This window comes from Thermobia domestica, chromosome 3, assembly GCF_964235325.1.
Source record: "Thermobia domestica chromosome 3, izTheDome1.hap1.1, whole genome shotgun sequence".
Lineage (NCBI taxonomy): Eukaryota > Metazoa > Arthropoda > Insecta > Zygentoma > Lepismatidae > Thermobia > Thermobia domestica.
In genome coordinates, this window is record NC_137456.1 from 327,320,140 (window position 1) to 327,337,367 (window position 17,228).

A 17,228-nucleotide genomic window follows, 5' to 3' on the forward strand; every position below is an offset into this window, starting at 1 on the left:
TGTGATTATTTTTTTTCAGTTCCAGACGTTATTCAAAATCTGATGATTCTGCATTTAATCAGAAAAGATGCACTGCATGGTTTCGAGAGTATACAACGCCAGATGATCCCGATACATTAGGTAAGTACAGTTTGTGTATTTATTATGAGTTGTGTTAATAAAGAGGCACAGAGAGATCGATAGTACAGAATCATTTTCGATGTTGGTTTGACAGTGTGTTCGAATCATGGAGCAAAAGAAATGTGTAGTAAGTACTATGTGGAGTTCCACTTCGAAAAAGTTTCTTATGTTGTCTGGCATTAGTGAGTGAATAGTATCTTGGACTTTTTCCGGGCCTTTCTTTTAATATAAATAGATTACGGTACGCAGAAAACATACTTTTAAGTCAAGATAGTCTTCTTAGTTATACAGCATGTGCATAAAAGTACCTTCATACTTTAAGGTAATATTACATCACTTTGGATAAACATATTTAAATGAAATTGGTCACATTTGAAAGAAAGAAAGAAAAGAAAACTCAAATATTTTTACTATAACTCATAGACATGGCATCTCACTCGTGGGGTCTACATTTAGATATCAAGACGATATTCCCATTCACGCCACACACACTCCAACATATCTGATGACATGAACTGAATGGCAGCACTGATACGAACTTGCACTTCTTGCAGGTTTTGAAGCAATGGGGTTACATAGATACACTCCTTTACGTAACCCGATAAAAAGAACTCATAGACCAGCAAGTCAGGCGACCTTGGTGGCCAATTGTAGAAGACATTATCGTCATTTCTTGCACGTCCAATCCATAACTTGCCACAACTCCTTAATACTTATTCTTTAACAACAACACAACTCAACGAGAGGAAATGAATTTGCGTTAGCACATCAAGGCATAACAGTACAGAAACATAAAAGCTTCCCAAATGACCTCCAGCAGAAACAGCAATTGCCTGCTAAATGCCCAGCAATGAACCCATATCAACTAATCACAAAGTAAACATGAGTGAATTTATTTTTTCTGTTTGATCTCGTCCATTATCGACATTATTGTGTCCATTGTTGACATGCACAAAAATTTGAATTTCAAATGTGACCAATTTGATTTAAATTCGATTATCCAAAGCAATGTAACATAATTTTAAAATTTGATAGTATTTTTATGAACACGCTGTATTTTTAACACTCATACCAATGAAAGAATGATATTTTTTAGTGTAACGTCCAACGGTTATGCCCTTTTAGCTGATGATGACATATGCTTAATGAAAGGGAATGATTGTGGAATTAAATTTGTATATTCTCCCAATGGAATCAAACTTGGGACTCCGTAATAGACCAGCGGGGAGGAACTCCTATCAGGAATGTAAACATCACATTAGGATTCCTAGGCACATATAGGCTAGTGTTAGTAAATCTTCATCTGATATTGTCATGAACAATGCTCCCTACTACAGCGTTCAAATAAATAAAATACGCTGTGAAACAGTTAATGATTATAATAGAGTGGCTTCAACGGAATGAAGTGTCATTCTCCCACGATATGAAAAAGTTCGAATTATTTGAGGTAATGGAAAAGCACAAACAGCCTGAAAATATATTACTTTAAAGGCGAGATGTTGAAAGCATGTAGTAACAGGGTACTTCGTTTGCCTCCATATAATGTGAATTAATGGTGTAGAAATAGCTTTTGCTGTTATGACGCCCACGTACTTGGGAAGGATTCGTCAAACATATTATAAACGTTGGCATTTATTACTAGGAACGAGATGCTTTAACAAAAGGTCGTATGGACATCATAATATCTTGAGGTGGCATATATAGTGATGAGCAACTAACTGACATTGATATATCATCTTCAAAGTCTTAGCTTGTTCTACCTTTGTCGAATAGTGACAATGAAAAATAAGGTTAGTGATATTAATCTATAATAGTAGCTTATAAATCTGCAATTGCGCATTGGGTAAGATAGCTGAGAAATATACACTATAATCTGATGGATATAATGCTTCGTCCCCAGTTTCACCAGGTAAACACTAATATTAGTGTCTTGACATAAAACTAACTGACGTCCTTTCATAAATCAGCTTCTCGTGTTTTATTAATTGCTTTGCAGTGTGAATAACTTCACAAATGTATCTAAAACTGTGTTAGTAAATAATAAACAAATATGTCTAAATACCTGCAAAAGATTTAAAAATATTCATTCTTGACAATCATTATCATCAGCGAAGTACTCAATTATTATTTATTTATTTTATTTATAGATATTTCTTATATTACCGGCATCTACCGCCTTAAGCCAGTCACGCATGAAGAATGACGTCTCTCGGCGAGCACATTATCCAGGGAAAGGGGAAGGAAGACAGGAAACGGCCTTGGACCTGTATGTTAGGTACCATCCCTGCATTTGCCTGGTTTCAATGCAGAAAACCCAGGAGAAACCTAAATCAGGATGGCTGGCCTAAAAAGGCCGTTATGCCTTTTTGACCGAGTGTCTCCACCGGAACTCGAATCTAGGACCATGTGCACCACAAGCGCGTGTGACCAGACCAGCGGGGAAGGCCAATAGAACTTTCTTATTATATAATAATAATTGCTCCCTAAAAGCTTTCGGCTTGCCGTACGTTATAGGTTGAAGTCGTGCGTAATTAAAAATTCTAGTTGTTTGCATTTAACTTTTTAATCTTAATAATCACGTCGCTGTTCAGTATCGTTACTCTTCATTTTCAAATGACTAAATTACAAGAAAACAGTTTATTTCCAAGAGGAGCGGGAGTGGCGGAAACTTCATAACGACGAACTTTATTGCAGTTTACCAAACATTGTTAGGGTCATGAAGTCTAGAAGTCAAGTGGAATGTCATGTAGCCAGAATGGAAGAAAGTAGGAACACTTTCAAAGTTTGAACTGGCAATCTAATCGGAAAACGACCATTAGGAAGACCAAGGCGCAGATGGAAGGATAATATTTAGATAGATCTCTTAGAAATAGGAGCACAAAGTAGAAACTGAGTGCAGTTGGTTAAGAACAGAAGTCAGTGGAGAACTTTTGTGAAGGCGACATTGAAACTCTGGGTTCCATAGATCATACAGTTAGTTAGTTGGTTAGTTAGAATACAGTGTAAGTTGGATTGAAGTCAGAATGTTATTACTGTAGCACTACTATTAAATATAGTTACGGCCTTTGTCATATTTTCAAATATATAAATTGAAAAAATGCAGTGTTTAAAGTTTCATTTAAATCATCACAATAATTTTAAATCTGTATATTGTCTGCACGGTAGCGATATCTATTGGAGTCTAAGTGCGACTTGAACTATTAGGAATTAGCGTTACTCACGGACTGAGACGCTTCCTTTTTACTGAAGGGATTAATTACGTAAACAAACTGTGCTTTAGAAAGTGAATTCAGCTAACTACAAAGATAATTTCGAAAAGGGTTATCTCAACTTTAGACAAAAAAGACTTTACACTTGCTTTTCCTCTTTTTTAACGAAATTAGCTCATTGAGATTGAAAATATAAATAGAAGTTGAAGAGATGAAAATCATAATCTATTAAGGATTAGCTACTTCATATAATGCATTCTGTTTCTGGTGTTGGTTAAAAGTATGTTTTACCTCTACTTTTACGTCACTCTATTCTTATAATTTCGTCATTTGCTTTTACATTTGTTTGGATTGTGAATTCCTAGAAGGAATTTAGGTATAAGACTGGCCACCCTGTAAAAAGTTTTCACAGCCACGAGTAGATGAAGAAACTCAGCTGGAAGGATCGGTAAGATCGAATTCCGTAGTTAGTCATGCAGCCTTCTGTGCAATTTAAAATATCTAAATTATTTTATTGAAATTTCGTTATTTTCTCAACAGCTTTATTAATAAACAATAATCCAGTGAAAATTAATGCTAATGCATTATATCTTGCAGTCTATGTAAAGACATCGCCCAGCGATATTTCCGTTTCTTTACAAAAGTGAATGTCACCCTCTTAACCCGCCCCCCACCCTCGCCAGTAATTTGAATACTAAGTGCATTATTTCCATATTAGCTTTCATTTACATTTACAACAATCTAGTTTCTGTATAATGGGAGTTTGGCCACGAGCATATAATTTAAAGTACTCACCAACTACCTCTATAAAAATTGTTGCATAAGTACCTTAGGATTCTGAAACATGTATTATTGGATAGCGCGTATGCTAGTTCCTAAGTGAAGTCTTGACCCCTCTACAGTAGGTCCCATAGTTTTGGAGTTATGGACCTTTAAAGTTAGTTTTTTCATGTTTTCGGCAGCCTATAACTCCGAAATGACGGATTTCTGCACCCAGGTTGGTCTGTACTTTTTGTCTTATCTTGGTGTCAGGAATCACCTCCCAAATGTTTCGGTGTTGTTTTGAAACACCCTGTATATTTATTTAGAAGTTAACCCTTGTGTATTTTGCAGTTTGACCACATAAAACAAATTTATTTTCTGGTTCTAATGTAAAATAGCGTTTCAGGATTGACCACCCAAACCAACATTTATCTGTGTGCAATTATTTCATGGAAACTTGTTCCCAGAACATTCTTTACAATCATTGTTTTAAAAGGTCAATAAATCACTCGTGTATCAAATGAAAAGGTAAGTAGCTATTGGGTGATGTGAACGGAGATATGCGATGGCGTCATGAAACTGGTTAATGGCAATGTAATGAGAAGTTGAATAACAGAAAACAAGTCTTGGTTAAATAATTTCTCAAAACATACGAGTGACTGCGCCTTGCTAAAATAGTCGTAAACCATTTCGACAGGGCTGTCCACCTGTAAGTTTATGATTTTCAATATTTATCTTTCCTTTCAGGCCCTGAAGGCATGGAAAAATTCTGTGAAGATATCGGAGTGGAACCAGAGAACGTCGTAATGCTGGTATTAGCATGGAAAATGAATGCACGACAAATGGGTTTCTTTACTCTTCAAGAGTGGTTGAAAGGGTTAACCGATTTACAGTAAGTTCTTTTTCTTTCTTTTCATTCATCTGTAAGAGATTTTTAACTAAGGTGAGTACCATAGGTGGGCCATTTAAATGTTAAATGATGTATCATCTACACAGTTTACTGGTTAAAATTTACACATCTTTCACCATAACTCATTATAATAACTTAAGTATATTTCAATCAGCTAATGTGTGTTCTCTGTAAGATTTCATAATCGTGATATATAATTGAAGTGTAATAAGTGTTTTTGTCCATAACTATAACGTAAATAAAATTTCCGTGGAACTTTTGTATAGGTAGTAAAAATACGTTCTCAGCGCTCCGTATGAATGTACAAAATGGTTCTTGATATATATATATAAATTAGAAGATGATACTGAGTTTGTAAAAAAATTAATTAATAAGTTAAATAACTTACTTCGATTTTTTATTCAAAGGAGGAACCTTTTTCTCCATACACAGCTTTGCACGATCCAATAAATCATGGAATGACTTATGTAAGTCACAGACTGTAGTGGTGTTAGTCCTTGTTGTTGTTCTCGGAATGGTAGAAACATTGTTGAACAGATAAAACCTTTTCAATTTAGGGACAGAATCACAAGGAGACAATTCTGTCGAGTATGCGGCTGGAGGTGATACACTTCTTTCTTGGGACGAAAGCTCACGAACAATTACTGTGCTCTTTCCAGTTTCTGGTCCTCCATTAAGAAATGGAGCACTTAGCTTCCGTTTCCTAAAATCGTCTTTTTTAAAGCGAACAGTCTGCTTATTCACCTCTACGTGAGTCATTCAAAATTGTAATCCCGAATTTCGTCGAAGATCTCAGTTGGTCTGATAAGACCTGTGTGAACCTGGGCGCTCATCTCCACAATCTTTTAGCCAGCTGCGCCATTTAAAAGTGAGCAAAGAAAAAGACAAATATCCAACCGTTTTCAACATCTGAGATGTTTCCGTTGAGTTTTCTCTAAGCGCACACAGGACTTGATATTCACTCTTAGTTTCATTGTTGAAACGAAGACGAGGTATCACATCAGTCTATACTTAGCCGCGTAACACCCCACACTAACGATGAGTTAAGCTGGAAAGGTTTGCACATGTTCCCAAGATCACACGCAAGATTCACTACTATGAAAAACTTGGCAGCAAAAGAAGTCAGTCTCGTTTCCTAATTGAGGCACTGTGTATTTATCAGGTCTTTATGCGATCCTTCCTTAAAGATAGCAGTTGCTGTGGAAAGAATAGAAGATACAGCAAACGTAAAATTGTAAAAGAATGCCTAACAATTTTTACCAGAGTTAAACTGTTTTTATTTTCTTTAACACAATATTTCAGTCCTTTAACCTTTTGAACGCCAAGATGGGTCATTTTGGACCTATTAAAATTTCTCGTAAAAGAATAAGGTTGTTTTGCCACAATAGACTCAATAGTTATACAGTTCTCAATATTTTAGATAGCACAACATCCATACTATATGTTCGGCAAGTCAATCAAAGTAAGCGGCGCCTATTCTTGAAAACAAAACTCGTTTCTTACTAGAAATATATACATGTATCAAAAATTGCCTCATCTTAGTGTTCTGAGGATTTAAGGAGTTCTCTTAAGGTTAGAATACGCACGTTCGGTTCAGGAAACCGGATTCAATTCCTGTTGGGATTTCACTTAGTTCGAATCTTATGTTAAGCTGTAGGTTCTTATCTTATAATTTTAGTGCTGAAAAGAGACTAAACTCCAAACCAACCGGTCGACTTTTGTCCTTTGAGAAAGAGTTACATAAAGACATATGAATAACAATTTTGTACATACGTACGGAGTTGCAAAGTGTGGATAGAAGAATTTATGAATGTAAAAAATCAATCATTTTATTAGCGTTTAACGAAAAAAAAAAAAAATCCTAAGATACATCATACTGAGCTGACCTAAATGATGTTCATGAGTGTAGTCATGAGTAGGTTTCGAGAAAATTGAAGAAAGAAAAAAAAATCAGTTACTTTGTAAATTTAAAAATTAACGCTGTATAAGGATATTGAAGTGAAACTGACTCTGAAGTATATCTTGATGTAGCTCTTCATTATGACACTAGTATAGTAAATGAAATACAGCTTAAAATTATCAGAACTCTTACATTTTATTTTCTGTTTAACTGAAGTCCGAAGTTGATTATCCGTCTATAGATCACATCGAACGGAATAAAATAACATGCATGAGGATAATTTCACAAAATAATAATAGTTTTCGAGAAAATAATAATAATCACAATTAAAACGAATTTACATGGCGCTAAAATATTTATATCTCGTTAGCAATAATAAACAATAGGGTAACAAAACCTGGAAGCCAGGTGGAAACAACTCCGTTCGAGCTGGTAAGAGGGTAGCTGTGGAGAGAATGTCTGTGCGCGTGGGGATCTCGAGTGATTTCATCCATCTTATCCCACCGTTGAGCCCCCCTCTCCCCCTTCTCTCTCCCGTCCAGGTTTTCCTTGTCTCTTTGCCTTCCAGTATCCACAACCGCCAGTATTACATCCCGGGAGTGTACGTGTCACGGTGGACACATACGTAAGATTGTCCAGTGCATTATACCGTTCTTTACGACGCGTCTGAAGTGCCACCTCCCACGGAGTCGCCGCTGTAGCAGACATTTAATCCTGAACTCGTAGCATCAGCGGCATTTACTTTTGGTGTTGCGTGTACTTCCGTGGACAATACTCTTGTGCGTCCAGCTGGTAGTCTCTTACCAGTGTCAGTGCAGACCAAGTGAATACAAGTGTCAGTGCCACACCTGTAATAACTTTGTCTAGTGTTAGCGACGCTTTGAAGCGAAAGACAGTGAGATTTATCCCACTACAAGCAAAATGCGCTCAACATGCAGCTTATTAATTATCTTAATAACGATAAGTATATCAATGATTATTAACTTATTACAAAATGGAAAGAGGAACTAAAGGAGAAGGTTGAATCCAGGCTCACGATTTGCAGAAAGAATAAAAGTACTTGTGTATCCCCATTTCGTTTTGAGGAAGGAAGCATTTTTTAAGATAACCAACACGAAACTGTCTGTCAAAGGTAAAGTTGTGTGGGTTTTTTCAAATAAGTAAAATATGTTTGAACAAGATTTATGTCATTGCAACTTGCGGCATCATATGTTTTGCGTCGCAGATTATTCATAGAGAAAAAAAAAAAAAGCAGAAAAAAGGGCTTTTCCTGGTCAAGTAATTTGTGAATTTTATAGATGGTAATATTTTTATTAACCTTATTATAGCATTGAATAATATTTGTGTTTTTAATATCCCATAGGTGCGACACAATTCCAAAGCTGCAAGGGAAGATGGACTACCTCAGGGCACTTCTTAATGAACCCACAACTTTTAAAAGTATATATAGATACGCTTATGACTTTGCTAGGGTAAGTTTCTCTCTCTTTTGGGTAGATAGTATTAAGGTCGATGCATAAGTTCATGCTGTTTTCTTTTGGGTTGGTAACAATACGGCGTGAAGCGATTGTTTATCGTTATTCCGTTGTTTTACCACAGTTTGGAGTTTGTGTGTTGTGAAACACAGGTTTCCTTGATTGTGAACGTATTTTTGTATATATTTCAGACAAACTAATATGGAATGTCAAGTTGAGAAAAGTGATTATTTTCGTCACATTTTACTCTTCGAATTTAACTGAGGATCCAGTGCAGCAGGAGCTGCAAGAACAATTTGTGCAGTGTACGGGAATGAAGCAATTGCTGAAAGAACAGCACAGAAAAGCGTCTTTTGACCAGTGGCTAATATATTTCTTTCAGTCAAAACCAAAACAGTTCTACAGGCGAGGCATTGAACTGCTACCTGAACGTTGACAGAAGATAATAGATAGTGGTGAATACATCACTGAGTGATTGTGAGTTAATGTGAGTGATAGTAAAATGTATGCAATGTATGTTATACTCGTAGAATATGTTAATGTTATGTCTACGTTGTATTTGTATTTGAATTAACAGAACAGCAGAAGAAAAATAAAATATAAAATATAAGAACCGCACGAACTTATGCATCGATCCAATAAATTTTTGACACTTTCTTTTTTTTTTTTTAAGTACACAATTACCATCCACCTAACGATGTCGAGTCCTTAAATATAAGGTAACCAAAAGTGTTCTTGCTGTTCTAGAACAGTGATAAATAAATACAGTAGACGGTACGAAGTAATCTCCATTAGCATCCAAGACCTCTTGCCAACGTTCTTGCAGCTGCACAATATCCCGGTGATAAAATTTGACAGTCTTGGATGCAAAGAATTCTGTGGGTGTGTTTCGAAGGTCTCTCTAATTTGTGAAGGATTCCCCTTGGAGGTGGTTGTCGAGGGAATGAAACAGGTGGTAATCTGTTGGCGCAAGGTCCAGTGAATATAGTGCGTGGTAGTGTCTTCTAGCCAAGTTGCTGAAGGGTCTCCCGGGTTCTCTTTGCCACATGTGGCTTGGCATTGTCGTGCAGGAACAGCACAGGCTTGCAATTCATCAATTCCGATTTCTGCCTCAATGCACGGTATACTTTTTGCAACTACTGACAATAGAGGTCAGCAGTGATGAAAGGAGCTCGTGACGTAGCACTTGCCGACAGTTCTATCATACAGAGGGTGTAGAGGTGGTCTTGAGATGTGAGGAACAGGGTCACGTGGCAACAACCAATGTCTGGTACGCTTACGAGTATCATCATAGAGAACTCACTTTCCCTCTGTGTTTAGGTACCTAGTGAGCAAGGATAAACAAGCTGCCACTCGTTCCTTGTTAGCTGTCGACAGTGTGTGGGGTAACCCACTTGCTTAACTTGTATGATTTCTCTATCCCATGCGGGTGCAGTATGATTATTTCAGAGGAAACATGAAACCTTTCTGCAAGTTAATCACACGTTAGACCACTGTCTTCCTCGATGGCTACTTTTAGGGCTTCGTCATCCAACACATGTGGTCATCCACTGCAAGAATCATCCTCTTCCGAACGGAATTTCTGGAACCAATGCCTGTCGGTGCGCTCGTTTATGGCATTCTCCCCAAATGCCTGGCATATGCGGCAACTGACTTTAAAGTGATATAACAAACACAAGCAAACAAGGTGCTTCGAAAGCTCCATTTCTCTTTGACACTGGACGAGCTATGACTGCTCTCTGCGCGCAAATGCCTATATTACTGAAGGTTGATGGTCAGATCCCGCCCGATCACTTGGCAGGCACGTGCTCCATTTCGTTTCATCTCTGGGAGCGCATGAATAATGGGACATCAAAAATGGCAAGACCTTTTCTGGTTACCTTGTAGCTTCCTATTCTGACCCTTTGAAGTTATTTTTCTATAAGAATATTCAGACTAACGATCCCACTGATCTCACAGAATACGTTTCAACTCTTATGCTAGATCATGTCTCCAGTTCTAAAGTTTCCGCTCTTACTATTACAGACTAACTACTGTATCCGACACTTCTGTTTTACCTATTCTTCCCTATTTTATTATTTTTTTTATTTTCCTTGTTTTTCCTGGTACTTCAATCAAGAGGGGTATAGACAAGATATAAACACAGAAACAGTCAGTTTCTTAGAGAGAATTATGGGAAGATTTTTTAAAATTATTTTCAAACATCATTGTCATTGCTCTATCATACTAGAATGAAATAATAATACTGAATCTGTCCAAAATTTCTTTCTTTCCTGGTTGTGCTGGAAATTTAAGTTTTTGTCGTTCAAAACTAAAGGTGGGGTCACGGTGGCTCAGTGGTAGAGCGTTCACCTCCGGTACTTGGGGTCCTTGGTTCGATCTGCGCCGTGTGGACTTTGTGGTGGACAAACACCGTGCTCGTGGTTTTCTCGGGGTTCTCCCGTTTCTTCCCACTTTCTTCATTCAACCATTTCATTCATTTCTCATAATCACCGTCTCCTTTAATCTAACCGGCATAATCGTGGGACGTAAAACTTAAAGATTTATTTTTTTTTTTTTCAAAACTAAAGATGAAATTAGACTGTTAATTGGACTATTGAAACTATCATGACTATTGAAAGGTAGTTGGTGAGTACTTCAAGTTATATGCCCGTAGCCAAACTTCCTCTATAAAAATTGTTGCGTGAGTACCTTAGGATTCTGAAAAATGTATTTTTGGACAGCGCACATATTAGTTCCTAAGTGACATCTTGACTCGACTACGGAGGTCCCATAGTTTTGGAGCTATGAATTATGAAAGTTCATTTTTTCATGTTTTCTGCAGCCTATAACTCCGAAAGGAAACGTTTGTGCACCCACATTGGTCTGTACTTTTAGTTTTATGTTGGTATTAGGAATCTCCTCCCGAGCATTGTCGGTGTGGGAATATTAATATTTCCATTAATGAGATATTTCTTCAATTATGAGTTTATGTTAATTGTACGTTTATTTACAGCTTGTATATGTAGTTTAATAGCTGCTCTCTTTATGAACTTGTTGAATTGTTTGTTTGTGTATGTGTATGTGTAAAGATGTGTAAGTATTAATTAAGCATCAAACAACAGTATGCAATAAATTTCCTTTTTGGCTTAAAAGTGTGTAGCTGAGTTGTTAGGAATTTAATAAAACTCGTAGAGTCACTGTAGATTTTAGGGCTACACATTAATCAATAGCGTTACAAGGGTGGAGTGACTAGAGTATTACCCTGGTACGCACAGTGCCAAAACGGAGGGTAGCGTTTTCTCAGATTTTGTTATGCAATTAATTGACGTAGAGATAAATACAAATGTTTGATGATTGAAATGCTAGATTGAAGTTAACGTTGTACATAAACTTTAATTGTGTTGATATGGTAGCAAAATAGTGGATATTTGATATTAAACGGCCTTAAAAAATCCTGTAGCTAGATCATTGGTACGGATCATAAATTGGGTAAATTTGAACTCTGCATAATACGAAGTAAGACACAGCATGGAAGTTAACGAATTACCTGAAAGAAGTATTACTATGTATATATATATCTTAATCTAGAGTCCAGATCTCTATCATAAGAATAATGATAATTAATAATTAAGGATAATGTATCTGATGAAGACAGTGATATATATTGCGAAAACTGTAACACATATTAGTATTCGCTTCGATTAAATTTTATTTTTATTTAATTGAAACATTCATATAACAATACGCAGAAATAAATTAAGTGTTCTTATAACTAACTAACTAACTCTATGGCCTATGGAACCCGGAGGTTCAGTGCCGCGTTCACAAAAGCTCTCCACTGACTTCTATCCTTAGCTAATTGGATCCAGTTTCTACTTTGTATTCCTATCTCTGCGAGATCCATCTTAATATTATCCTCCAATCTGCGCCTAGGTCTTCCTAATGGTCGTTTTCCTATGGGTCTACCAGTCAAGACTTTGAAAGCGTTTCTACTTTCTTCCATTCTAGCTACATGACCTGCCCACCTAAGCCTCCTAGACTTGACGACCCTAACAATGTTGGGTAAACCGTATAAACTATGTAGTTCCTCGTTATGAAGCTTTCGCCATTCCCCATTCTCGTTCCTCTTGGGTCCGAATATTCTTCTCAGGATCCTGTTCTCAAATACTTTCAGTCTATGTTCTTCCCTCAGAGTAAGCGACCATGTTTCGCAACCATACAGAACAACAGGCATGATTATCGTTTTATATATTTTAAGCTTCAAATTCCTCGACAGAATTCGCGACAACAAGAGATTTTGATCCGAATAGTAACACGAATTCCCTGCTTTTAGTCGACATTTAATTTCTTCGTGAATATGATTTTCGTCTGTTAATATTGATCCTAAATATTTGAAAGTATCCACTTTATCAAAAGTATTATTTAATACTTTTACGCCTCCACAATTTGCCGTATTACGGTCCCGACGCACTTCCATGTATTTAGTTTTCTGTGCATTTACTTCTAAACCCATGTCCCTGCAAGCGTTTAATAATATCTCTGCATTTATTTCTACTGTTCTCCTATCATCCCCTATTAAATTTACATCATCAGCATATGCCATAACCTGGTGAATGCCGTTCAACTCTAGGCCCTGGTTGCTATCTTTGATTTTCCTTATGGCGTATTCCAGCACAAAGTTAAATAATAATGGCGACAACGCATCTCCTTGTTTCAGGCCATTTTCGACGTGGAAGCTCGTGGACAAAAATTTTCCTACCCGGACTTTACTTTGGGATTCACTTAAACATGTCTTAATTAATCTAATTAGCTTTCTCGGTATTCCAAGCTCTGTAAGAACGTTGTATAATGTTTCTATCCTAACCGAATCGTAAGCCTTTCTAAAATCAATAAATAGTTGATGTACCGGGGTATTGTATTCCCACTTCTTTTCGAGTATTTGGCGAATGGTAAATATTTGGTCGATAGTTGATCGATTTCGTCTAAATCCGCACTGATAATCTCCAATAATTTCATCTGCGTATGGGGTCAATCTAGCTAACAGAATATTTGAAAGGATTTTATAGGATGTTGACAGAAGAGAAATGCCTCGATAATTATTACAGTCAGTTTTGTCGCCTTTCTTGTGAATTGGAACAATGATTGACTCTTTCCACTCTTGTGGCAATTCTTCCTTGTTCCAGATAAGGAGAATGAGTTTGTGTATCTTGTTCCACAATTTTTCGCCGTCAGCTAAAATTAATTCAGCCGGAATTTCATCTACCCCCGGAGATTTGTGTTTCTTTAATTTCTTTATAGCGGCTTCCACTTCTATTCGATTGGGTTCTGCAATATACGGTTCTGCGGTGTGTATCTCCTTTTCTCCACGCACATTAGTTTTTGGCTGCGTGTTCAGTAAATCGTCAAAGAAATCTTTCCATCTATTTAAGAGGCTATCCGTATCAGTGAGAACTGTCCCGTCAGATTTCTTTACTATATAAGCACGAGGTTGATAGCCTTTCTTAAATTCGCTGATCCCCTTATACATGTCCCGAATATTTTTATTTTTACTATTATCTTCAAGTTCCTTAATTTTAGCTTTCAAAAAACCCCGTTTCTTTGTTCTAAAAGTTTTGGAAGTTTCCCGCCTGATATCTGCGAAATTTTGTGTAGTTATTTCATTCGGATTTTGTAGTCACCGTAATTTTGCCTGTTTTCTCTTCTCTGCTAGTTTAATGCATTCTTGGTCGAAGTGTTCTTATAAAGGATAGATTTTTCAAAATTATAGTTTAAACATAGAATATGTAAAGTCCATTTATAATAGTTGTACTGGATGCCCCAAAATTGACGCAAGAAATAATTTGGATAGAAAACAGAGGTTTATATATATATATATATTACTGATTCATAAAGTATACAGTATAGGGTTATGTGTGAAATAGCATATTGGGTAAATGGCCTCCACGACTTGGCTAGCATATACCCACTCTTTTGTTGAAATTTTCCGTGACCGTTTTGCGTAACTGTGGCTGAATTTCGTGGATACAGCACTCAATTTTCTCCTTCAAGGCGTGGGTGATCATGGGCTTGTTGGCATAAACCATATACCTTAAAAAAAAATAAATAAATAATAAATAAATAAAAGTCCAACGGACTACACATTAAATCGCATGATCTGGGCGCCCAATTCTGATTACCAAAACTGAAAATTACACGACCAGAAAATGAGTCATGCAGTAATTAAATTGTTTCTCGGGTTGTATGGCATGTCGCACCGTCTTGTTGAAAACACATGTTGTCCACGTCCATACCTTACAATTTAGGAACAGAAAACTGGTTAGTAACTTTGTAAGCATGAAGATGCAAATCTTTTGTGAGAATACGCTGTAGAGAGCTTCTCGAAAGGTCCAATTCTTGACCACGGTGCCGAATTGATGTACACTTATGTCCAAAATTATTGTCGCATGTCTATGAATGTTATTGTAGGAATATAATTTGATAACAAATTCGCACGTTATTTCCTATGATGTTAGTATGTGTATAATCGGCAAAGACATGTATGTGGCAAATTTCGTGTCAAAGGAGCAGTAAATAAGAACAATCATGCGAAAATAAAACTTTCTTGTACATTTAGCAACATTTTGTTTTATTCGTTCTAATTTTCGTATTTATATTTTTTTTCCTATGAAACTTACCACAAATATACATTTCCCGATTATACATATAGTATCAGTATTAAAAGTACCCTGCAAAATCATTATCAAATTATATTCTTACAAGAAGACAGTTATAGATATGCGACAATAATTTTGGACATGAGTGTACCTGGACTCTCAGCAGCACACTCACAAATTGCTTCTATGTTTGTGTTGAACGACTTGTTGAAGGATGACCAGAGTTTAAGATCACAAATTGATCCAGTTTCCCTAATTGTTTAAATTACACTCTCCACAGTTGATGGAAGTTAAATCACTATTCTGACCATATTTCGTACGAAAATTGCGAACTGTAGCTGCCAAACCTTCCATTATTTTAAAAATATTGCTCAATAATGAAAACGCGTTGTTCTTTCATATAGCGCTCCATTTATCATAACCTGAACTGTCAGCTGTCACGCTTTTTTTTTTCCACCTTACCGCACAAATGGCGCAAAATTCAAATCTTGCGTGAATTTTGGGACACCCTTTAAACAATAGTGTTTTGGAGTTGATAACGTAACCGTGTGTCGCATTTTTCAGGATAAAGATCAGAGAAGCATGGACATGGACACTGCAAAGATTATGCTGCAACTTCTACTGGGCAAGCACTGGAGCCTTTTCTCGCAATTTAATGGCTTCCTCGAGCAATCTAAATATAAAGTAATTAATAAAGATCAGTGGTGCAACATATTAGAATTTTCTCGTACTATAAGCAATGATTTGTCAAATTACGATGTGGACGGAGCATGTAAGTACTCGAAACATTTATTTCATTATTAAAATTATTTGGTTAAGTATAATCATGTTAATAACTAAAAACATTGGTAATACGATTACGTAATGATGTAATAGGACGTATATTAACCCTTTGTACTCTATGCATATATATTAACCCTTTCTACCCTATGCACTCGTGTTTTTTCTGTCGGAGATAGTAACCGAACATATTATGTTCTACAGAAAATTAAGATGTTGATATGATAGTTTATCGTACGGACTGTTCTGAGTCTGTATTTCAGTTTTCTATTTGTATCTGGAACGTCTTGCAACAAGACACATTTCCCTTTTTTCTCCTTGCACCTTCCTATTACCACAAACAACACAATCTTTGTTACTACTCACCTTCATTTTCCTGAGGTTCGTAATTATTGCTATCACCACGGAAAATAGTTTCGTAATAGACTACTTTAATTTTAGTCTAAAATTTCAAGCATAGCACGTGGATTGTATCTGACGTTCTAAATCTTTGTTATGTCATATAACGTGGAGAATTCCGATAAGGAAAAAAATATTCGCGAAAAAAAGTGAACGAAAACCAACCGTAATTAATTCATCGAATTCCGGATGGATTGCAGAAACGTACAATATAAGAAATATTGTGGTGGTAGCCCCGACCTACGAGCTGCGTGAATGGAAAGTTTGTGCGGGTCTCATCCGACGTGCGAGCACAATTCAATATTAAGCTGTCGGGGCTGCCACGACAGTCAAGGAGAAAGAGTTAATAATTAAATGTGCGCTCATTAAACACTCAAATGGGCATTAATCATGAATTTAATGGCCGAAAGAATCATTTGGGTGCTTACGTCAGTACAAATTTAATTCCTAAGAATTGGCAGTACAGTTACAGTAGAGGTAAGTTAAATTTTCTGGCGCTGCTCTTTGTTTTTTTTTCTTCTTCTTCTTCTTCTTCTTGTCTTTCTCATATACGGTATCAGTTCGAGTGCAATTCCTACGTATGATTCACCAATTTAAGTAATTTTTTCGTTATAAACATAACGGTGTACATTGCAGGTATCTGCGTGACTGGGTTCGTAACTCATTCGTTTTATATTCACTAACCCGTTTTTCTTACATGTTTTCACAATTCTGCCAGTGAAGGCAGCGGAAGTGTCTTCTACTTTCTTCATTCTGTCAGGTGAAGCGCTTCTTTCTTTACTTCTTCTTTTGCGAAACGAAAAGTCAGATTTACACTTATAAACACATTATAGCTCAGTACACATTAACGAAATATATAATTGTTATCCACTCCTAATATTATACAACCTTAGTTATACAGTTAATCTTGTTATGTTTTGAACGTTATCTTACAGTAGCACAGTGTTTTCTTCTGTGCACAGGCCATAATGCACATAAAATGACTCTATTTAAAAGTTCGATTAACAGAAACATGTTGGCGATAAAGATAGTTTCATC

The 17,228-nt window shown here is 36.4% G+C and overlaps 1 protein-coding gene across 8 annotated transcripts in view; it reads left to right on the top strand.

The window, feature by feature from the left end:
* SCCRO4 (DCN1-like protein SCCRO4) overlaps window positions 1–17,228 on the top strand; it is a 92,226-nt gene that overhangs the window by 61,950 nt on the left and 13,048 nt on the right. For all 8 annotated transcript variants that reach the window (XM_081752693.1, XM_081752689.1, XM_081752688.1 and 5 more), the window contains 4 exons: window positions 20–120; window positions 4,839–4,983; window positions 8,265–8,373; window positions 15,576–15,783. In XM_081752693.1, the coding sequence (XP_081608819.1) occupies window positions 20–120; window positions 4,839–4,983; window positions 8,265–8,373; window positions 15,576–15,783 (563 nt within the window). The remainder of the gene's footprint in view (window positions 1–19; window positions 121–4,838; window positions 4,984–8,264; window positions 8,374–15,575; window positions 15,784–17,228) is intronic.